We start from the raw sequence: 23,039 nt of genomic DNA, 5'->3' as shown, positions 1-23,039 counted from the left end.
TGTTCATCAAAATGCTGCTTACTGATTGGAATGTCAACAAGAAGACGAGGATCACTGGCGGCCCATTTATGTAAGCTAAAGCCGGCTCGCTGAAGTAATGAAATAAGCTGATCTCTTACCTCCAATGCCTCTTTTATTGACTGACCTCCAAACAGCGCATCATCTACATACATGGAATTCCGGATCACAGCTGCCGCCCTAGGGAACTCAGCCTCGTACTGGCGTGCTAGTTCTTCCAGGCACCTTGTGGCCAGATAACTGGAGGACTTCAACCCATATGTGACGGTCTGCAATTCAATAATAATTAGGTTATTATTTTTATTTCTCCACAGAATATTCTGGAGCACTCTGTGCTCTGGGTGTAGAAAAATGGCTCTATACATATGCCTAATGTCGGCCAAAAGAACATACTCGTGAGCTCTGAATGACAGCAAAATATCAAAGAGGTCTTTTTGCACCTTAGGACCGTTCATAAGCATTTCGTTTAAGCTGGGGTGCGCCCTTGCTCGAGTATTGCCATTGAACACAACACGGACTTTATTGGTTTTTTTGTCATTCCTTATTACGGGTAAGTGCTGCATGAAATACCTTTTATTCGCTTCAGCATGGCTGAAGGGCAAGATTTTGGCATGTCCTAACTCAACATATTCGTTGATAAATGCATGGTATTTTTCTTTAAGCTGCTCATCTTTATCTAGTCTCTTTTCGATGTAATTTAATGTTTTGGCTGCAATGGGAAACGTGTTACCTAAGTCAAGCTGATCTAGAGGCCTTTGAAGTGGAAGTGAAACCTGAAAATTGCCATCAATTAACTGTACCGACTGTTTAAAAGCGGCTTCGCAGGGATCCTGCTTTACTGTAACCTCCGGCTTCGTTTCAGGTACTAGTTCAGTATTCCAAAACTTTGTAAGGAGGTGATCAAGCTGTTCATCATTGTAAGTAGTCATTGCATGCAGTGTTACTAGATTTTTATTTAAAGATGATGCATTCTCTTTGATCTCTCCTGACACAATTGAGCCAAATTCGGTGTCTATTAGGTAGAGATTGCTTCCTAATTGAATTTTGTTAGGCCGCATAATTTTGAAAAACATGTCAGCTGACAGTAAAAATGAGATGTCACCTGGAGTACCATATTCATCATCTGCAAGCACTGCAGATTTTGGCATGGGGATATTTTTCATATCAATTGCATGCTGAGGTAACGTTGAAGTTATTTGGTTCACAATGGAACAAGTCACTTGACAATTAAAATTGTTTTGAAGTGACATGAAACGCACATTGACAGCTTTTGAGGTAGTTCTGTTTTGTTGACCTAGAGCTGTAATATTTAAATTACTATTGAATGGCTTTAAATTTAACATTTTGGCAAGATCAGATTTTATAAATGAAACTTGACTGCCGCTGTCCACTAGCCCTCTAGCAATAATATGTGATTTTCCGTCTTGGCTGAAGAGCTTTGCTTTAATGGTGGGCAGCAGTACAGTGCTGTTGCTGATGTTGCTGTGCAATGAAGCTTTTGATTCACTTGCGTCCAGGTGCAATAGAGTATTATGATCTTTGCTATTGCACAAAGAGCATTTGAAATGAAAATGACATTTTTTATTGTGATATCCTAAACAAACTTTACACAAATTATTGTTCAAAACAAATTCAATCCTATCCTTTGGGCACAATGTTTGGAATTTTTGACATTTGAATAATTTGTGAGAAGGATCTTTACAAAACCTGCAAGATGGTAACTCTCTGCTTGCGAGGTTAGTAACTTTTTTATTAAATAATTGTGTGGAGTTCTTACCTTCGCTCCTTTGGCTCTCCTCGAAGCTGCTGGCCCTTCTTTCAATGAATGCAAAGAAGTCATCCAGATTTGGCAGCTTGTTATCAACACGCTCACTATGGTATGCTCTGCAAGAAAACTGATCTATTTTTCGCAACAAAATGGGTAAAATTATCATATCCCAATGTTCAGTGGGCTGTCCAAGGGTCTTCAAGGCTCCTAAATGTTGACGAGCATGAGCTATTAACTCTCGTAAATTGCTGGCAGCACCCTTCACAATAGGCGAAAAATCCAAGATTGCCTGTACATGGTTTGTAACAACGAGAAACTTATTATCATATCTAGCTTTGAGTAAAGCCAATGCCTTCTCATAAGAATCACCCGTTAAGGGTAGCCCTTCAATAAGTGACAACGGCTCCCCTTTCAAATATTTTCTTAAATAGAATAACTTTTGGATAGGTTCTAGTTTACCATTTCTATGAATAATAGCCGTGAATAGTTCGATAAACGATTGGTACTTGGTGTAGTCCTTTCCTTCATACACTGGAATGTCAATTTCAGGAAGTTTCATTGATGAATATCTGTCACTGGCACTATCACTAGCTGATGTATTTTGCTTCGACGAACTTGCCTGCGCGAGCGCCTTCTTGTAGCTTATTATCACGCTAAGACATCTCTCTTCTAGTCCATCATCGTCGAACTCGTCGTCGTCGCTCCAAGTTAAAACTTGCTTTTCTAGCAAAAGATCGTTCACGGTCAGTAAAACTTTCTCCAATAGCTGCAGCCGGAGGGTAATAGCATCCGTATCTAGAGGTCCTTTCTGTTCACGCAAAAAGTTTTCTGCTTTCGTCAATTTCGATTTGCATTGTGCCAATTGAACTTTCAGCCGTTTGTCCCGAGACGCCCTGTCTTCTTCATCCGCAATGCTTTTTCTGCGTCCCATGTTGAAAATCGCAGAAAATTCCGTAAATAATTAATATTTTTCGCAGAAATGCAGACGTATTTGTTTATCAAAACACGGGGCGAACGAACGAATGATGCTTGACATTGACAGATGAACGAACGAACAGTATCTGTCAAGAGTTGAACGGCTGAATGACTGCATTGACCGACTCGTTGATTCACGTTTGGTTATCGTTGAAGTTCGAATAATGGCGGCCTCTCTTTACAACAAGTAGATTTTCACCGGAGAAATGCGTGAACTATGTTGAGGCTTCTGTGACGATCCGTGGTATATTCCTTGACGAATGTTGGTCCAGGCCTCTTATTTCACTTCTAGCACGCCCCTTGATGATGAAATATGCGCAAAATCCTTGTAAATGGCGACTCGCACTCACGCGCCCACGAGATCGGCAATGTGCACTCGCGACGAAAAAACAGTTTTTACGATGCGCAATCACTTTACTTTTGTTTCGGCACCAATTTATGTCTAAGAAAGACATAAATAAAAGAGTTTGTGACGGCAATTTCACGGTTTATTAATTTTTTTCAAAAGAGATATTACAGAGAACGTGTTGATTCGATATAATTTTAAAATGAAGAGAGAGTGAATGGTTGGAACGAATGTTACCATATAAATAATATTTTTCTTTTTTAATTAAGAATGGTTTGGCTCAATGGTTGTTGCAAACACTACTATAGCTTCTCACAACCTGTATAGCCGGGAAAAAGAAGCTGCAAGAAAAACCTCGGCACAGGGCCCTAGACGTTCTGTAAAAAAAAAACAAACAAAATATTGTTATACAATTGAGTAATTTAGCTGCCTAATATCAGTTCTCAGACAGTTAATCGCTTGCATTCATATCTTCTAAATAATCACTAACTTTATAATAGATACAAACATAGAACACGTTAAGCTGCTTGTCGTCTCGAGCATGTCGTAAAAACCGACAGAGGGATTATGTCCTCTAACAATACATGATGGACTAATTTTTTGGACGATAGGCTGATCCCTTATCACCATAAGGTTCATCATATCCAGCTTAGGATATCGTATTAACAGTGATTGCAAATTGCCTTTGATTACTTGTAGCTCTGCCTACCATATTAAGGATTACGGGCGTGAGTTTATGCATGTATGTATATAATATAGAGGGAGATCATTGATATAAATTGATCATCTGTGAGGTTCATCATATCCATCAGAGCATTTCGTATCGAAAATGGCTGCAATTTTTACCTTATGAATCACACGTATGGCTACGCCCATTCCATTATAGCTTAATAAAAGCGAATAAATGAACGGATTGATAAAAGGTTTATAATTATGTGTTTGTATTAATTTATCTTAAGTGCAGTTTTCACTAACACAGTTCTCGAGCATTATACATGACAAGCGATACGGTTCACCAGCTATCACGTGGATCTAACAGAAAGCTCTTTAAGGCGGGGTTACTTAGTTTATCTTATGACGGATTTAGCTCTAACTACCCCTATTGGGATAGAGTAGTGGGCTTGTTTTGTTATTATTTTGTCATCATCATCAGCTCATTAACGTCCCCACTGCTGGGGCAAGGGCCTTCCCTTTGGATGGATAGGGAGATCGGGCCTTAAACCATCACGCGGGCCCAGTGCGGATTCATGGTTATTAACGACTGCTAATGCGGCCGGGTCCAACGGCTTAACGTGCCTTCCGAAGCACGGAGGAGCTCGAGATGAAAACATTTTTTTGTAGTCACCCATCCTATGAAGGGCCTTTGCGAAAGTTGCTTAACTTCAACAATCGCAGACCGAGCGCGTTTACTGCTGCGCCACCGAGCTCCTCATTATTATTTTGTATTTCGTTTCCATTACCTATGGATACCTGGATAATAAGGGATCTGTTGAGTCGAAGCCAACATGTAGGGGGCGCTTAAGACAATTTAATGTAAATGTGACAGTGACTATAACCAGTGATTATTATTATCTCTACGGCCATAGGTTTATGTGCTAACGAGCACTTGTGTATTGAAACATTTCCATCGTCACCTCTTTCTCCCATACAGACACGTATTTCCTATTTATTCAACTCAATTCTATTCAAATATAGTGTACACAAGATCAGGCAACCGTATGACCCCGCAAATGAGGGCCTATTCGAAACTGTTTACCTACCCTTTTAGGGAACTCGTTATTTCATAGCACCATTGAAATATTCCGCGTAGCACTTGCTACGATGGTGGCTACGGCGTAGCGCCGTAGCCCTCGTAGCGAGAGGTTCACAATGCAAATAAAGGAAATGTATAATAGGAAAATATTTCTTTTTCTTACAATTGCGTGATAAGAATTGATTTGAGTAGTAAGATGTAGATGTACTTAGGTATGTACCTTATAAGACCTATGAAAAATTATAACATTTACTCACCTCGTAAAAAAAAACCTTTATAAAAATCATGTTATGTAATTTAAAGTTAACCTAAAATTTACTTAATTGGTCGTAGCTCAGCCAATCTAATCGCCTGCCCTACTTAGACGTGTGTTTATTTAATGCTTGATAAATAACTTAATCTGAAACTTGAGCAAAGTAAATCTAATTTGTAGTCACAGATTACTCAATAATTATTGAGTAACAGATAAATCTCTCAGTATACAATTCATTTTGTACTCCGTCTTGGCGATTTCATCGATGACAGTTGCGTGATGAAATGTGCCTAAACTCTTAAGCATACAGTTGTAATCGCTTCGTATTTGCGGTCCCATAGGGCCGCAGACGCACCCACACTGCCCAAACGCTCATTGAAACGTTGGTAGGTAAATAACTTAAGTACTCAGAGTGACGAAGCACTGTTAGAGCCCTGAATAAATTACTAAGTTAATAAAGGTTAGTCTTTCTAAAAGAAGTCAGAAAAACAAAGGGGAATCAAGAACAAAAGGTTACAGTTTAGTAAAATATCTGAGCTTTATAGGGTTCCGTAGGACATAATTTTATCGGCGTCCGAAGGACGTAATATACGATACCGACGACCCGACTACTCTAGCCATAGAGATGGCCAATCAGCTCGAGACACTGTAATGTTGAATGTTCAGTAGGAGTCACTGGAGAGGGTGATTGGAGTGGTCGGAGACACGGTAGAAATCAATACACAGCAAGTACATTGTGTTCACGTATATTTCCGGAGCTCCAATGAATGATATTACAAAACGATACTTAAATCTACGCTATATAGGTGTGACGTAGGTACGGTCACATTACAACACTACACACTTCACAACCCCGATACCGACCCCGTCGTCGTGGTTGATGATTTCCCTCATTCAGCGCTTATTGCTATCGAACCACTAGGGTCGATTAATTATTTCAAATATTCTTCCTCTCAGACGACGCCTTGACTCAGGCCTGTTGTCTTAAATTTTGTACCGGGTGAGAGCCCGCAGCGCTCCCCATTTGTCCGGCCAAGTAGTTAATGCGATCTGCGGCAAATCTACAATAAGTTATGTCAAAAAAAGTCGGACATAATATAATATGGCAGAAGAGTATAGAACACGTACACCCTCACTTCGCTAGCTGTGTTTAGGTTGCATGTTATTAGGGGCTCGCCAACTGTCAGTAACCTGGTATAAATTCTGGAAACCACGAAATATTGATTATCTGTGATCCAAACATATTTCAAACTTAGAACTTAGAAGCGTTTATTATTTTGCCACGGTGCCCCAGTGTGCTTACCAAATAAATATAAACAGCTTACATACATCCCACTGCTTACTTCAGCAGAGCCAATATGAGCAGAGTGATAAAATTATCAATCGATTAAATACATTTTTTCGAAATTGATACGTTTGTTTTTTTCCCTAACACGGCACGTGACTGAGTTCGTATTTGACACAACAGCATGACTTATTTGTGTCCGCATACTAGCACTAATCGACAAAAATCGATAAAATTACCGTGTCATTTTTTTATTATTTTGCGCATGTTAACCCTACACGTTAACGTACTCTTCCCGGGCATGTCGTAAAAACCGACAGAGGGATTGTGTCCTCCAACATGATGGACTAATGTTATGGGCGATAGGCTGATCCCTTATCACCATAAGGTTCATCATATCCAGCTTACGACATCGTATCAACAGTGGCTGCAAGTTGTCTTTGATTACTTGTGGCTCTGCCCACCCCATTAGGGATAACGGGCGTGAGTTTATGCATGTATGTATGTGTGTTAACCCTACAGGCCTCCTCTTAGACAACTGGAGGTGCTAGGACATACTCCACCATGGTTCTCGTGTTCTCGACTGCGTGATACGTTTGACCATTATCTCCCTCAAATGTAACGGGTCGCTTCTAAAACACGCCAACTTCTTATGGTCAGGCATTGAGAAATGTGAGCACTTCTGTTCTGTGTAATGTACCTTTAGATCAGTGGTGGCCAACCTTTTTGTTCTGAGATGATTACGTCGCCATTTTGTTTAGTGCGACTCTTAGGAGATTGTCACACGACGCGATTTATGTAAATCAATACGACCTTACTGACCGTTTCACCGCCCGGAGATGATGATTGAATTCAAACATTCATTTATTCGTAATAGTTCATATTCCTTGTCGTATATTATATTCTAAAAGTAGAATAAATAATTCTCTTTACACATTAAAAAAAATGTTACTGCGATAAATAAATAAAAAACGCAGTACAAAGAAGTCAGTCTTAATTTTTAAAATAAATTTAAGAACTAAATGAAAGTAAATTCATTATAATTAAAAACTTAATCACCACCTACACCTCCGGTAGATTGAGAGCAGGCGTGTGTCCAGCAGAGGGACGTATATGGGTATGGATGTTATTTTAAATACTTAAGTAGAATCACTTTATTGCGCAGATTTATTTTAAACGGTATTCTGCGGATCGTTGGTTGGAAACCCCTGCTCTAGAAAGTTCTAGAAAGCCCTAATGTTTCTACAGTATTCCAGGAAATAGTCTTAACATTAGGAAAATGGCCCCCTTATTGCTGTCATTAGGTATGAGAGTCAAACAATGTTTATTCTTGACCTTTGGGATTTGTCTTCGTTTGTTGGTAAAACCTCTTCATTTTAGGCTTTCATACTACTCCTAACGACCTGCGTGGTCCAGTCCAGTGGTTGAGCGCTAGGCTCACGATCCGGAGGTCCCGGGTTCGATTCCCGGTGGGGACATATCACAAAAATGACTTTGTGGTCCCTAGTTTGGTTAGGACATTACAGGCTGATCACCAGATTGTCCGAAAATAAAATGATCCGTGCTTCGTAAGGCACGTTAAGCCGTTGGTCCCGGTTACTACTTACTGATGTAAGTAAGTAATCGTTATATGAGCCATGTGAGCCTTTGGCGGCTCAATAGTAACCCTGACACCAAGGTTGATGAGGTTGGTACTCCACCTCACAACCCACACGATAGAAGACTACTCTTATTTTGAGACCCCATTCCTAACCGGTAGTACTTACAAGATACTTTTTTTCAAGGAACAATGTAGCAACACAACACAAAACCTACAAATATAATTACATTTCATTTTATTTTTCTTTTTTGTCTAAGGCATATTCTTATAATGTTCTCTTCTGTTTAAGCTAAACTGCGTAACTTTCTTAACCCCATAATATTTTTCGCCATGCATGGTTGGCCATAGAAACTTTCTTTTAGAGATAATCCCACCTTTTGTTGGATGTTGTCATTTATATTTTACCTTAAGTCCAATCCGTTTCTTGCAAAGTAATAAATTAACTGGTTGCACTTAAGACCTCCTGGTTACATGTCGTTTCTGTAATTGACCGAAAACACCTACAAAAACATACATTTTATAATTATGACAACTAATGGTTCATAATTTCACCACTGTTTACAAATAATTCGCTGGGCTCAGTGACTGAAATTTTACATCCATCGCAAGATGAACTAAGTACCCACACCTACCCGAATTTTCTAAGACCAACGTGATAAGTGGTGAACCGTATCGTCAACTATACTGGTCGAGCCAACTGTGTTAGTGTATAAATAATTCGCTGGACCCAGTGACTGAGCTTTTGCTCTTTGATTGTACGAATAAAGATCATCATCATCATCTACCCATTAACGTCCCCACTACTGGGACACGGGCCTTCCCTATGGATGGATAGGGAGATCGGGCCTTAAACCATCACGCGAGCCCAGTGCGGATTGATGGTTATTAACGATTGCTAATGCAGCCGGGACCAACGGCTTAACGTGCCTTCCGAAGCACGGAGGAGCTCGGGATGAAAACTTTTTTTGTGGTCACCCATCCTATGGCCGGCCTTTGCGAAAGTTGCTTAACTTCAACAATCGCAGACCGAGCGCGTTTACCGCTGCGCCGCCGAGCTCCTCTATTAAGCTTCACACTACTGACACAATTTCTCTGAGAACGTTCTGGAACAATCTTTAATCATTAAAGGAACGTTCCGCCCTTATTGCGGCCATTAGGGGAATGAAACTGCAGTTAATTCCGACCTTGACTCGAACAAAACTAATTATGTTTTCAATAAATCACTGGACGTACCCAGTGGTCAGTTCCCTTCGTGTGTTTGCTACCGAGAATTGTACCCTAGACGGGGACAATAAGGATGGAACTTATTTGTCGGTAAGGAGTTTGGTTCTGATATTTTTATGTCGGTATCGTTATTGTTTTGTTGTGTACAAGCCATTTGGTCTGTTATTAGATCAACGAAGGTTCGATATTGAAACAGGGTTGGATCTGGGAACAACTTCGTGTTGGTGGCACGAGGATACGGCTTCCAACTGAAAGTTATAGAACGTCTTCTTCTTCTATCGTGTGGGTTTCGCAGACGACGCCCTGTGCCGAGGTTCGCGCCCAACTGGGCACCCTCAGGCCTGTTGTCTTAAATTGTTTTTGTATTAACAATATAAAATGCGGGCGTCTATTTACAATATAACAAGAAAGGCGCTCAATCTATAAATACAGATGCAATAAGAAAGTTATAATGTAAATGTGTGTGTGTATGTATGTTGTGTGTTTATGTATGTATGTGTGTGTGTGTGTGTGTGTGTGTGTGTGTGTGTGTGTGTGTGTGTGTGTGTGTGTGTGTGTGTATGTGTGTGTGTGTGTGTGTGTATGTGTGTGTGTGAGCCCTACGAATTATTTCTTGGGTTCAGAAGCTGCTTCCACTAACTATTCACATTTGAGTAAGTGTGAGTGGGTGTATGTGTATGTGTGTGTGTTTTTTTTTTTTTTATTAAGTGACGGACTTGAGTAGATCTTCAGTTTCGTATTTTTCGTAAATCGCTTTTGTATGACACTGTTCTGCATATTCTTCTAACATATGTTTATATCTAACAAAAGTACAAATCTCTAGGATATATCAAAATGAAATATATCCCCTTTATCACTAATAATAATCTTTAAGTTTGGTTAGGACATTACAGAATTTTCCCGGTTGTCCAAAAATAAAATAATAATTGCTTCGGATGGCACAATAAATTGGTTCTAGTTACTACTTATTGACGTCATTGCATTAGCCATGGTGGGGGTTTTGGCAGCTCAATTATAACCCTAACACCTGGGTTGCTGTGGTTGGACATCCGCCTCACAACCCACACGATAGAAGATAAATATCAATAAATCGTAACTGTTGACATGACAAAGCGCACATCGTACGCTGCAGAAAGCTCTGTGAAGTGTGGCTACTTAGTTGACCTTGCGATGGATGTATCTTTGACAACCCTAATTTGGATACAATCAAGAGCATTATGTTATGTTGATACCCGGAATCGGTCTACCACCAGTCACTCAGTCTTATGATAATGATTTCTTGTCCATCTCACAGCTTACAAGCAGTCCCATTTCTAATTAACCCCATTGCAATTAATCTGCATTTGTAATCAGCGATATTAATCTACCGGTAGCGTTTATGGTTTCCTAATCACGATTACAGACGCGAATGTATTGATTATTATGTCTAGAGCCTCAGAGTCCTAGAGATGTCATGATTATAACAGGCCAATTGTGAGAAGTGAATTGAAAACAGTGAGAGGCAAGCGTTCTACCAACTGGGCTACCACGGTTTCTCAAAAGTATGAAACGGAAAATAATTTAAAAAGACAATAAATTTTCCGACACTAAAATCCACTTGATATCAACTTAGGATCATGGTCTGAATCATCCCCCTCAGTATTTGTTACGATATCACTAACACCTTATCTACTTGTATGTACTTGTACAGGGTGTAAGTGATATCGTATCAAATACCGAGGGGGATGATTCAGCTCATTATTCTGAGTTAATATCAAGTGGAAGTTTCCTTCGCAAAAATAAGAATTGAAAATAATTTAAAAAACACACAATAATATACATGAATCTTGCGACGGAAAATTCCATTTGTTATTTACTCATAATCATAATCTGAATCATCCCCCTAAATATTCGTAACGATGTCACTAACACCCTTTATTTTGCCGATTAACACCCAAGCCGTCGTCTAACAGAGATGCTTATATATATACACATATAAAGTTACATATTAAACATAAGATCACCCTATTCCCCATTGGAGTAGGCAGAGATCACAGAATTCTACTTACTTTTAGTTTTTCCACTCTCATTAAGTTCATTAGATGTGAGATTGCAATTTGACATTTGCGCATATAAAAGTAAGTGCGCAATGAAACCGGCTTTTTAACCGCCCTGATCTCAGCAGTGGGACGTACATAGTATATTTATGTTATGTCTCTCAGGATCCTAGGTGGTCATTGGTCAGTCATGGCTGAGTAAATATAGGTAGGTAACAGTATTGATTACCTGCAGCCTCTCAGAGCACTGAGCAGAAATCGATGGAGGATGCTCTGAGCCTGTGACAAACATTAGTCAGTGAGGTAATCTGGTATAACAACAACAGCTTCAGCTAACAAAGCCGCGTCTTGATGACCGCTGCGTTCGGATGCGTTCAAGCGAGACACACTGTCTACAGCTTGTTCTTATCGTGTGGGTTCTGAGGTGGAATATTGCCCATTTTTATCCACTCTTTTTGATGTGACTTGTTGTAGATTTGCCGCAGATGGCATTAACTACTTGGCAGGACAAATGGGGAGCGCTGAAGGCTCTCACCCGGTACAACGTTTAAGACAACAGGCCTGAGGGTGCCCAGTTGGGCGCGAACCTCGGGTCAGGGCGTCGGCGCGTCGTCGCGTGATGCTATGTTATTGGTCGCGGTAGCGGTTGAGCTCACGATCCGGAGGGGCCAGGTTCGAAGCCCGGTGGGGATATATCATAAAAATCGCTTCGTGATCTCTAGTTTGGTAAGGACATTACAGGCTGGTCAACCAATTGTCCGAATGTAAGTCTTCGGAAGGCACGTTAAGCCGTTCGTCCCGGTTACTACTTACTGATATATGTAAGTGGTGGTTACACATGAGTCCGTAAATTTAATTTACAAATCTTGTTAGTCGATGTTTGGAGTCAACAGTTTTTCAACGGTAAAGCGAAAGTTTCTCCCTATCACTGTGGTAAACGAACTATTTACTTAAATAAAAATTTGAACCTAATCCTGGGTGCGTATGTTCCACTCGCATTTGCACGATTTTTTCAGTTTTTTCGCTTTTTTCCTTTCAGAGATACAGTCGTGAAGCTCTGTTTATGTTTCATGAATAAATAGAATAAATTATATGGCAATAGGCTCGCTCCCTATGGCAATAGCGCCGCGCACGCTCGGCGTTCGGCAACCGGCGAACATTGGCGTCGCGTCGCCGCAGCGTCGACGTCGGGTCGAAATTGCGCGGACGCTGGCACGACGACGACCCTCGAAAGACACTACTTAGTGTGGGAGGTCTCTATGATAATGAATAAATGATTCTGATTCTGAAATAATTACTAAACTAACATTATTTGCTCTCGCGCCTAACAGCCGTGTGTATAGCACTCCAATTTATTAGGTTACACGTCATCGTATCGGGGCTTTGATGTACGCCGAAGTAACTCACAACAGACGATCGACAGATTCTATAGCTCACTTAGAACTGAACTACTAACTTCCTCTATTGATTGGTCGGCGGCAATAACCGTAATGTTCCTTGTTCAGCCATTATTACGTACGGATAAGGATGAATGCTTCTGCAGTCTGGAGCGACAGAAAATTATAGAACGCGTTCAATTGTTTTTTTCGGCCATGTTTTGAAAACTAACAGAGGCTTCGTGCTTTTTTATTTTAATGGAATCCTTTTTTTATAAAATAACAGAACAAACATGGCATCACGCTTGTATCCCTGAAGGGGTAGGCAGAGAGAGAGAGAGAAAGAGACAGAGAGAGGGGTGTATAGTGTATACAATACACCCTCTCCTTGCCAGCAATACTTAAGCCCCATGTAATTAAGAGCGAACCTATTGCTAATGGATGAATGAATGAACTTATTATGCTATTAACGATTGATTTTCAATAGCTAAGAAATACTTAATTACAATGTTTGGAAACAGTTATTTCATAACCCGTTAGTCGTAGATGATAATCATATCACATTTTCTGACCAAGATGAAATGCAAGATAATAAGTTGGTAGGTAGTTATTCAGTATTATTAACTTTTTTGTGTGGCTGTAAGTTCCTTAGAATGTAAGTTAGAGTGCTAAGTGTTGCAATGCCCTTGCAGGGTTCACGTGTATAAAAGCTTTTGTGGCCACACTGGAGCAATAAATCATTTGAATTTAGATGCTTAGTTTCCAACTGACCCACGTTCGGCTTGTGAAGGGTACATGACAAGGAAACACATTCACTTCCATAAGTTACGTCCCGAAATTCATTATAACCTAAAAGCCGTCCCTTTAAAAACCTTCTAAAACCCCTTGTTCGGCAAATGTGAATTTAACACTGGCAAACTATCGGCGCGCGTCACTCCAACAAAAATATTAACACTATTAATATAAAAAGTCCCATAAGCCTTATCTTGGGCCGGCAGCCGGTCTGAGGGTCGGAGAATAAATATGGATTAACCAACGAAAATATGACCAGAACATTGAGGCTCAAACCCTTGTTAGGCTCGTTCAAATGTTGCCCACCAACGCAATATGGACGGAATCCTTTTTTTCTTAAAAGTTTCTTGTAGGTCCTTCGAGGAACTCAACTTTTGTTTGTTTCGGTCCACTAGAAACCGACATAGGGGAAATATTAGTGTTTATTTTTATTTATATTGAGTGTCTACTAGCGAAGCTGTGTGACTTCAATTTTCACTCCAAAAATTCAATCTTTCTTATCAAGCAAAACTGTTTTTTTACGTAAGATAAGATATTTTCATTCCTGATGTTATTACAGAGCTTTTAAAACTAGAGAAAAATACAAACAGGAACCCCGTAAGGGTACTACAACATAGGCAATACAATTAAGTAGGTTTACTTAACTTAAATACATAAAAAATAGAAAAATGACAATAAAAGTCATCATCATCAATTTAAGAGCCACGCTCTTGTCGGTGTAGCATTTTCCATTCCAGTCTATCAAAGGCCAATTCCTTGACTTCCCTATAAGACACGACGTTAACCTTTTCTTTAATCTGTTCCATGTAAGCTCTTCTTGGTCTTCCCCTTCCTCTCTTCCCTTCTATGATGTTTTTAATGAATTGGTCGTGTCTTATTAGGTGTCCAATCATCTTGCCTCTTCTGTCCTCAATAATTCTCAGTATTTGTCTCTTTTCCCTTACTCTTACTAGCACTTCCTCATTTGTAACCCTTTCTGTCCAACTTATTCTTTCCATCCTCCTCCAACACCACATTTCAAAGGCCTCGAGTCTCTCTCTGTCCTTCTGTGTCAGTGTCCAAGTTTCACATCCATAGAGGGCTATACTCCATACGAAGGTTTTGACACATCTTTTTCTGATAGTTTTGGCAATCTTAGCCTTGAATATGCACCCTTTGTTATGGAAAGCTTGTTTTGCCATTGCTATTCTGGTTTTAACGTCTAAAGTACATCTTGAGTCATTTTAGTTATTATGCTGCCTAGATACTTAAAGTTCTTTACATTTTCAATCGGGATATTATTTAACTTAATGACAATAAAAGTAATAATGAATAAATTAAAAAAAACGTACATTTATACACATATATCATTGATATACAACTAATATAAATCAATGACATATACACATTTAATTTTATTTATTTATTTTAAATTTCACGCAAACTGTCCCTTCTATTTTGTGAATGAAATAGGTACTTACTTAAAACAAAGTAAAGTAGGCAATTAATGACAAAAAATAATAGTGTTTCGCGACACATGTCGATCTATGGAGACTATAGTTTTCAACTGCAAAGTCAAACAGAAAAGAAAAAAAGCCTCTTTGGTGCGTCGGATTCGCGCTTGACCGGCTTTTTTGTACCTTATGAAAGAGTCTTCGTAATTGGAGAAGACTGGAGACAGAATATTCAAAATGAGAATTAGTCCTTGCTCAAGTGTTGTATAGCCTTCAAACATTATTTAAGGTTGAAAAATGAGGTGCTGCAATTTTCATTTTTCCATTTTTTTTTGTGGTAAGTTAACTAGAAAAGCCAAGTAAACAAGAAAAACCTAAAAACATGTTTCAATTTTAACGAAAATAGAGGTAAAGAAAGAACGTGGAACGGACGGACGGCTTTTGTGCCTGACCAGTTTGAGTTCATCCCTTCAAATCTAGTAAAACCCTTTAAATTGTAGGGTTTTGTTGGGATTTTACGACATGATGGGGATCAGCTGTGGCTGGCTGCTGCATTTCAATTTTTCGGACATCCATCCAGATATTCTGAATGCGAATAGATGCAAAGTCACGGGTTTGTCCGCTAACGGCAATTCGTTTATTTGTCGGATTGATTTTACTCTGACGTTCATATGACCCCAAAAATGGCCGATCTGTCAAAAGTTTTCATAATTTGTTTTGCTCAACATTCTGAGTTTTGATTGCTTCAAATTTGATTAATTTGCTTTCGGTTTTATTTTGGAATATTATTTGAAAAGCATGTCCTTGTTACTTTTCGGCTTCGTTCATACACACATATCCCTGTATTTGAAAGAAACCTTAATTTATTTAAAATCATATTTTAAAGATTAATTTGTTAATGTACAATAAAATAGGCACGGCTAAATAAATAATAAATTAAATTCTACATTATTTTAAATGGTTTATTTACAACAATTACTTAAACTTCGTGTTAATATTTATTTATAAATAGACTACTCAACACTACTGTATAGATTTTCCTGTTATATTTCAGGATTTAAGTTTAAATAAAGAATGCCGCAATAAAATAATATAAAATAAAGTTCCAAAATACGTACGTTGTGAAATTAGAGCCGTAACGAATAAACTTAAAAGGGGGAACGCAATGAAAGCGTAATTAAAGCGAAACGTCATTCCACCCGTCCAGTGCTGCCATGGTACTAAATGTTCGGAATTTATTAGAGTTCCACACAAATAAAATAAATATTAGTACTATAAAAGATGACAAATTTTATACATGCAGTATTGGGCAGGGTAGTTTCCAACTAGTCAAAACAGTTACTTTTTACTAAACGTCAAAACATAAAATTACTACTGAATTTGTATGAAAAAACTACCTGTAACGTCGCAAAAAAACCTGACAAAATGTCACACTTTTTACAATACAATACAAAAACGCTTTAAACACAACACTAAAAACAGTTACAAATGTGACAGGAGAAGTACGATCGGCGGGCGTATTGCTAAATAGCAATTTCTTCCAGGCAACCTTAGGGTGAATGAACTTGCTACATATTGGAGTCGGGAACGGAAAAGAAATCTTTATTAAAATTCAGAAATAAGTTAAATAGAAAAAAGAAAATGTGTTTTGTCACTTTTATATTTGTCTTTATTTGGATGGAGTGTCCCTTCTATACGTAGTACTATTGTTTTTACTCTGTGGTCACGGGAAGAAAGCTGAACATTGCGTAGGTATACGAGGGTCTCAGTAATTAGCTAATTAGATAACATTGTTGTAACTGTGGGAGAGCTGCGGACCGGAACTCATGAGGCAGAACAGAATAGCTGACTGGACAGCTAGAGACTCCTAGATATTTTATCATATAAACAAAATTCCTGGAACCTGACAGAGGGCAGCAGTAACTGTCCGTACTTTCCAGAGGCAGAGGACAGGAGTCCTAGTATGGCTTTGTAATAGACTACTCTGGGCGCCAACCCACTTGCGTCAGACAGAGTACTGCGGGGCGGAAGGCAAGAGGGAAACCGCTGCCCTATTTTCCCCTAAAAAAGTAGCATGGAAAATATTGCACCGACAAGAGCGTGGCTCTTAAATTGATGATGATGAAACAAAATTTATCGTGCAAAATAAAAAGTGATTCTCTGAGAATTTAAATAAGAATCTAAATAAATCAAACATTGCTGGCCGTGCTGTGATAAATCTTTATTAACCCTTTAGCTATAGAAGTACCCCATACAATTGTGTATTATGTTAGTATGAAATAGTAAACTAGAAATAGACTTCAGTCAAAATAATCAAAAATCAATATCATTTTTTGGACTTATTTTTGAATTTTTATTATGTTTGCCCCACTTTATTCTTCTTCCATCGTGTGGTTTAGTGAGGTGGTGGCTTATAAACCCTGGTGTCAGGGTTTCATTGAGCCGCCAAAGGTCTCTGACATGGCTCATGTAACTCTTACTTATCAGTAAGTAGTAACCGGGGCCAACGGCACAACTTGCCGTTCCAAGCACGCGTCACCTTACTTTCGGACAATCAGGTGATCAGCCTGTAATGTCCTAACCAAACTAGGGATCACAAAGTGATTTTTGTGACTGACTTTATTGATGACGTCACTAGAACTGTTTATTTCAATACAAATTTAACAGAATTTTTTTATTTTGATTTGATTTTGTTTCGTAAAAAGTGTCTCGTTTGAGTAGGGTGCAAAATAGCCTATTGATTTAGTTTTTCGTCTAAATACTCCAAGATTATAAGAGTTAATAAGCGTCAACGGGATATATCGACGCTTTTGTCACTTGTGTTTAAGCGAGATTCGAGTGAGATATGGTGGGTGTTCGAGTGTGGGAATTGGTCTGGTTTATTACGATTCGAATGCCGATGTGTTGTTTCTGGGTTTCATTGCGCCACTTATATTTACTTTGCTTTTTATATGTAGGTACTTGCAGGTAATGATTTTAAACGTTTTAAAAGTGTTTATATATTAGATGTGAATCTAATATATATGTCACCGTAAAATTGTAAATAACAATCTCGCGAGATAGATTATAAACTAACGTTATTTACAATTTTACGGTGACATATAAACACTTTCGTGCCTCCGTGGTCTAGTGGTTATAGCGTTAGGCTCACTATCTGGAGGTCCGTTCCCGATGGGGACTTTGTAGAAATAAATTTCTGAGACTGTCCTTTGTTTGGTAAGGACTTTTCAGGCTTGAATCACCTGATTATCCGAAAAAGTAAGATGATTCCGTGCTTCGGAAGGCACGTTAAGCCGTTGGTCCCGGCTATTAGCCGTAGAAACACCTCCACTAACCCGCATTGGAGCAGCGTGGTTGAGTATGCTCCATACCCCCTCCGGTTGATTGAGGGGAGGCCTTTGCTCAGCAGTGGGACGTATATAGGCTGTTTATGTATGTATGTAAAAAAAAAACTAAAAAATCATGAATTTTGCGACGGAAAATTCCACTTCATATTAACTCAGAATTATGGTCTAAATCATCCCCCTCAGTATTTGTCGCGATGTCAGTAACACTCTGTATATATACTATACGAGTCTAGTCCTTCGGGGATAGGCGCATGATGCTGTTATATTTGTATAAGATCGGTCTCTGTGGCGGCTAGATGACAGATAAGAAAAGGTACGTGGTAGTAACCAACCTATTATCAATCTTAATCTCAAAAAAATGACAGCTAGTAGTTTCCGATCCCAAGATAGTAGTCGTAGGGCTAGCAGACAGACACACGCACACACACACACACACATATGCGCCCACAGACACGCGCTCACATTCACACACACACGCACTCAAACGCACACCGAATCTTTACGTTTACTTTACATACTTCTTTTGTGTACCACTCAATTTTTATAATTTTATGTTTTGTTTTGGCTTCACTTTTCTATAGTTCTAAGGTTATAAATTAGGAGTTCCGTAAGAGGTTGGGAGCCTGGTGATCTGTCACACAGAGTCCTAGTATCGATACCAGTCTCTCACAAAGGCACTATAGTGTGTATCATTACCTTAATTAAGTTTACATAATTTGTGTTACCTTTGTGAAGGGAAAATAAAGATTTATTTTATTATTAATTAAAACACACACACACACACGGTCTATTATTTATCTACTCAGCCTGTTTCCACCCACTGCTGGGTATAGGCCTCCTCTCTTTCACGCCTTATCCGCCAGTTATCGTCAAAATTACAGCTCCCCATTTCCAGAATTCGCTGAATACTTACGATCGTTTCTCAATCATAAAATGCAACTTGGTTGCAACTTCCCTTGATTCCTACTTGAAAGACATAATATACGATCCTGAGAATTCGATTATTATTCTTTAGTACCCGTGGTGAATCTCGTCAGCAGTAGGTCGCTTTACGAGCCATAATCTATCTAATAATCTAAAAAAAAATGAGTCTTGGTTGCCCGTTCGGAATGACACTTAATTCTCACTGTAAGGTCGCAGATTTGAATCCAATCGGTCCCAAACAATAAAAAAATAATAATGTTCGAAATTTAAAATACGATAAGAAAATACGCTAAGGAGATGATGAATCCTGTAAAATAGTGCATAAGAGACCCCCCACACTAGCGTCTTTCGAGCATCGTCGTGACGTCGACATCGCGGTGACGAGACGCGAGCGCTGGCCGGCTGCCGAACGCCAGGCGTGCGCGGCGCTTGCGTCGCTCGAAAGACGCAAGTGTGTGTGTGTGTGGGGAGGGGGTCTCTTATTTCAAGGCAGCGCAGTCAAGTAGGTTTTGTTTATAAAAAAAAGATTAAAAGACCTGTGTTTTCTCCATTTGTCCGACCCAGTAGCCAGTAAAAGCCATCTTGAGGACATCAACATCTAACTTGTAAATGTGAAAGTTAAAATTAATCCTTTGCCCTTCAGAAGACTTATAAATCTTCTTTCCTCTTTGTGAAATTTACTTTAACTTCGTAAAGTATTAGCATACTGACCCGGCTTAGTCCCAAGGGTTCTATAAACCAAGTCAAGGTCTGAAGGAATTTGAAAATTGGGGCCAATCAATTCAGAAATCAATCAAGTAGCCACATTGAATTTACCGTGACGTAACATAGCCACCACTGAACAATAAAGGCGCTTCTAGTGACACCTCATTTGTTAAACTCTGAGAGGTGATTTAGAAATTCGGTTGGGACGTGCAAATTCAAAAATATTTATTTTTCAAAATTGGCTTACAAAGTTAGCGCTTTTTGAACGTCAAAAATAACTAAATTTAAAATTTCTACCACATCGGAATCTGTAACGCTGAGGGAAAGACGTGAATTCATATAGACGCATATAGACATACATCCATACATAGCGGTCAAACACATAAACCACATTTTTGATTAGTCGAAGTCGGGTAAAAATAGTAGTGAAGTGAGGGTAATTATACCTACAACACCTTGCAATGACAAACGTTGGGTCAGTCATCTAGTAACCACGGTTGCTAAACAAAAAAAAAACCTTCCAAAATGTTATATTGGCCAATAACCCGACATAATTAAGTTGACCGCAAACTTCAAACGGGTTGCATACGAGGGAGATGCCTATTTTATTCTCCCGGATTATTTATTCATTTATTTTAAAATTAACAGTTGTCAATTCTTAGTCCCTTTCCTTTTCGGCGGATAAGAAAGTGTATACCTATAAAAGGTATTACTTGAAAGAAAATTAGGATGTGTCTGCAGGAATCGGGGCCATTGACCCGTTAAAATAGTTTTCCATGTTAAATGTAGTTAGTTAATATAATAGAAAAATCTAATAGAATACGTATACAGAATTAATTACTACTACTGAAGTGCCAAAGCATTGTACATAACTATTGCAATATGTCAAAAAAAATTGTAGTAGTGGTCCCTGCTTGGTCTAACAGCCTTCTCCCCCGCACCCCCGCCTCATCCTGCGCAAAGTTGCCCATGACAAACCGTGTTGAATGGCGATTGTACGGTCTCGAAACTCACAGAGTTTACCTACGTCACGCACAACCTACTTTCAGGCTGCGTGACTATTTCACTTAGTAATAATCGTTAGTGTAATAACTAATCTCAACGTAAGCGATACTCTACCTCAATTCTATTTTGTAAACTAAATAATTAAATAATTATCGTCTACTATTGCACTCGCATCTTTCATTAACTTACCTTATCAACTATATTAAGTGGGTGTTCAGTCTTAAACTAAGAACGGGCTCCTACAGCGATGGACAACTTTAACATCAGATATGACCCGAAGCTCACAACCCGCAGCGGAGCAGCGTGGTGGAGTATGCTCCATACCCCCTCTGGTTTGAGGGAAGCCTGTGCCCAGCAGTGCGACGTGTATAGGCTGTTTATGTGTATATATGCATCACATCCACTCTCTTGTAACTGACGCCCGAACTCCTTCATGTATAAATTGAGTGAATCTTTAAAAGTAACTATAGATCAAAGAACTGTATTAATGAAGTAGGTTAAAGATAAGATGCCTTTTACAGTGATCGTAACATACGAAAAACAAGTACATATTTCTTTAACAGACGGACGAGACGTTTGCGTAATGAGTTCCATTTGCAAATTTAACGTCGACACAGCAAAGTAAACGGGATTCTTTGCTTTTATATTTATTCAACAATAATTGTCTACTATTTTACTCCTTTTGTGCGCTTCAGAATGGCCGTTCTTTCGGCGTATTTAAATTTCATGTGCTGGTCAATCATCGCTTTTTTTTTAGTGCTATTTAGTGCCAACCACTAGACATTTGCTTCCAACGTAATTTACAAATACAAATGTAATTTTTTGCTTCAAAATATAAGAAAACATTTACAAATGACTTTTAACTAAGTACATGGCAAATGGCGGCCTTATCGCGAGGAAATATGTAAAAATTAAAAGATCGCGCGTATTTTAGTGATTAAATAACGTCTAAAGTTAACTGGCCAAAGACCGACCAGCCAGCTATGTTTAAATCGAATGGAAATCCGTTTTTCACAGAGCCCGCTTACCTAACCTGAAGATTTAACAGGTCCGGTTTTTTAAAAAAGGGACTGTCTGACTATCCAACCCGTGAAGGGAAAACCAGCCCAAAAACATTAGGTCACATACCTCCGAAAATGCATTCCTCAGGAATATTGGTTTTCTAACGATGTTTTCCTTCACCGCATGATAATCATTTATGATCCAAACATGAATTCGAAAACAAATTCGATAATTATTGTCTTGTGCTGGATTCGAAACTGCGACCTTAAATGCATGCGTTCTACCAACTAGGCTACCACGGCTCTCTGCTTCGGAATAGGGATGAGCCCATTGCCATTAAATAACTTATCCTGGAAACCACTTGATACCAATCATCTATGATCTAAACATGAATTCAAACTCTAACGTCGAATTTAGGTTTAGAACCCAAGCCGCGATTCTAACCGGTGAGATTACAATGTATGTCACGCTTTCTACGAACACCGCAATAGCGGTGTTCCGTAATAACGGATCGTAAATTCTTGACTTATTTTTCTGCCATCGCAAAAATATCCAATTTAACCATTATTTTTCTTACTCGTTTTTGGACAATTATTTTGTTTCCCTAATGAATGTTTGGATAACTATAACGAAGTTCCGTACAGCAAGTTTGATTGAATCTACTGCCCTTCGCCAATATAAGGGCCGAAATAACGCAGTAAATCAATTTCACAACGTATCCTACAAAAACATTTCAAGAGAAACGTATTTTCCTGTTACTGCCATCACGCTGCGCATATTTGTTCTTAAGTTGCGGTTACATTAAAAGCGAAATTTCGCTAAAAAGTTATGGATACTTATATTCAAAGATTTTGTTCGTTCGATTTGAGTTCCTTTGCCAAACTTCAGTGACTTTTGTCTAATGACTTCTTTCAAACTAGTCCTAAGCTCACCTTACGCCTCCGCCAGCGCTAGTGTAGGTTCTTAGTGAACACCATTGATGTACAATATGATACGGGAAAACCAGTAAGTGCCTCGTAACTTATGTTTAAAAAATCTAGCAATCGACAAGGTAGTACAAGTCTAGATAAAATTGTGTGGTCTTAAAAAATATTTATTTTAAACAGATTTCCATTCCTCGAGATCTTTTGCAGCCTCTGTAGCTTGCTCCCGTGACATGCCGAGAGTTTTCAACTCTCGGTCAACCGAACGTCGCCA

The 23,039-nt window shown here is 39.0% G+C and overlaps 2 protein-coding genes across 2 annotated transcripts in view; one reads left to right on the top strand and one right to left on the bottom strand.

Moving 5' to 3' along the window:
* LOC126366633 (uncharacterized) overlaps positions 1-23,039 on the top strand; it is a 341,274-nt gene that overhangs the window by 55,929 nt on the left and 262,306 nt on the right. The window lies entirely within an intron of this gene.
* On the bottom strand, positions 118-3,400 carry LOC126366636 (uncharacterized). Its single transcript, XM_050009828.1, has 2 exons — positions 1,796-3,400; positions 118-287 (listed from the first exon to the last, which is right to left on the bottom strand). The coding sequence occupies exons 1-2, from the start codon at positions 2,715-2,717 to the stop codon at positions 208-210; spliced, it is 1,002 nt and encodes a 333-aa protein (XP_049865785.1). The 5' UTR covers positions 2,718-3,400; the 3' UTR covers positions 118-207.

Source organism: Pectinophora gossypiella, chromosome 5 (assembly GCF_024362695.1).
Source record: "Pectinophora gossypiella chromosome 5, ilPecGoss1.1, whole genome shotgun sequence".
Lineage (NCBI taxonomy): Eukaryota > Metazoa > Arthropoda > Insecta > Lepidoptera > Gelechiidae > Pectinophora > Pectinophora gossypiella.
This window is presented reverse-complemented; position numbering and strand designations above follow the sequence as displayed.

What these genes read in the sequence shown, in the direction of transcription:
- LOC126366636 (XM_050009828.1), bottom strand. Translation starts at nt 2,717, where the DNA reads ATGGGACGCAGAAAAAGCATTGCGGATGAAGAAGACAGGGCGTCTCGG. An exon ending in GGAGAGCCAAAGGAGCGAAG is followed by an intron (nt 288 to 1,795) that starts GTAAGAACTCCA and finishes ATTGAATTGCAG; the next exon opens with ACCGTCACATATGGGTTGAA.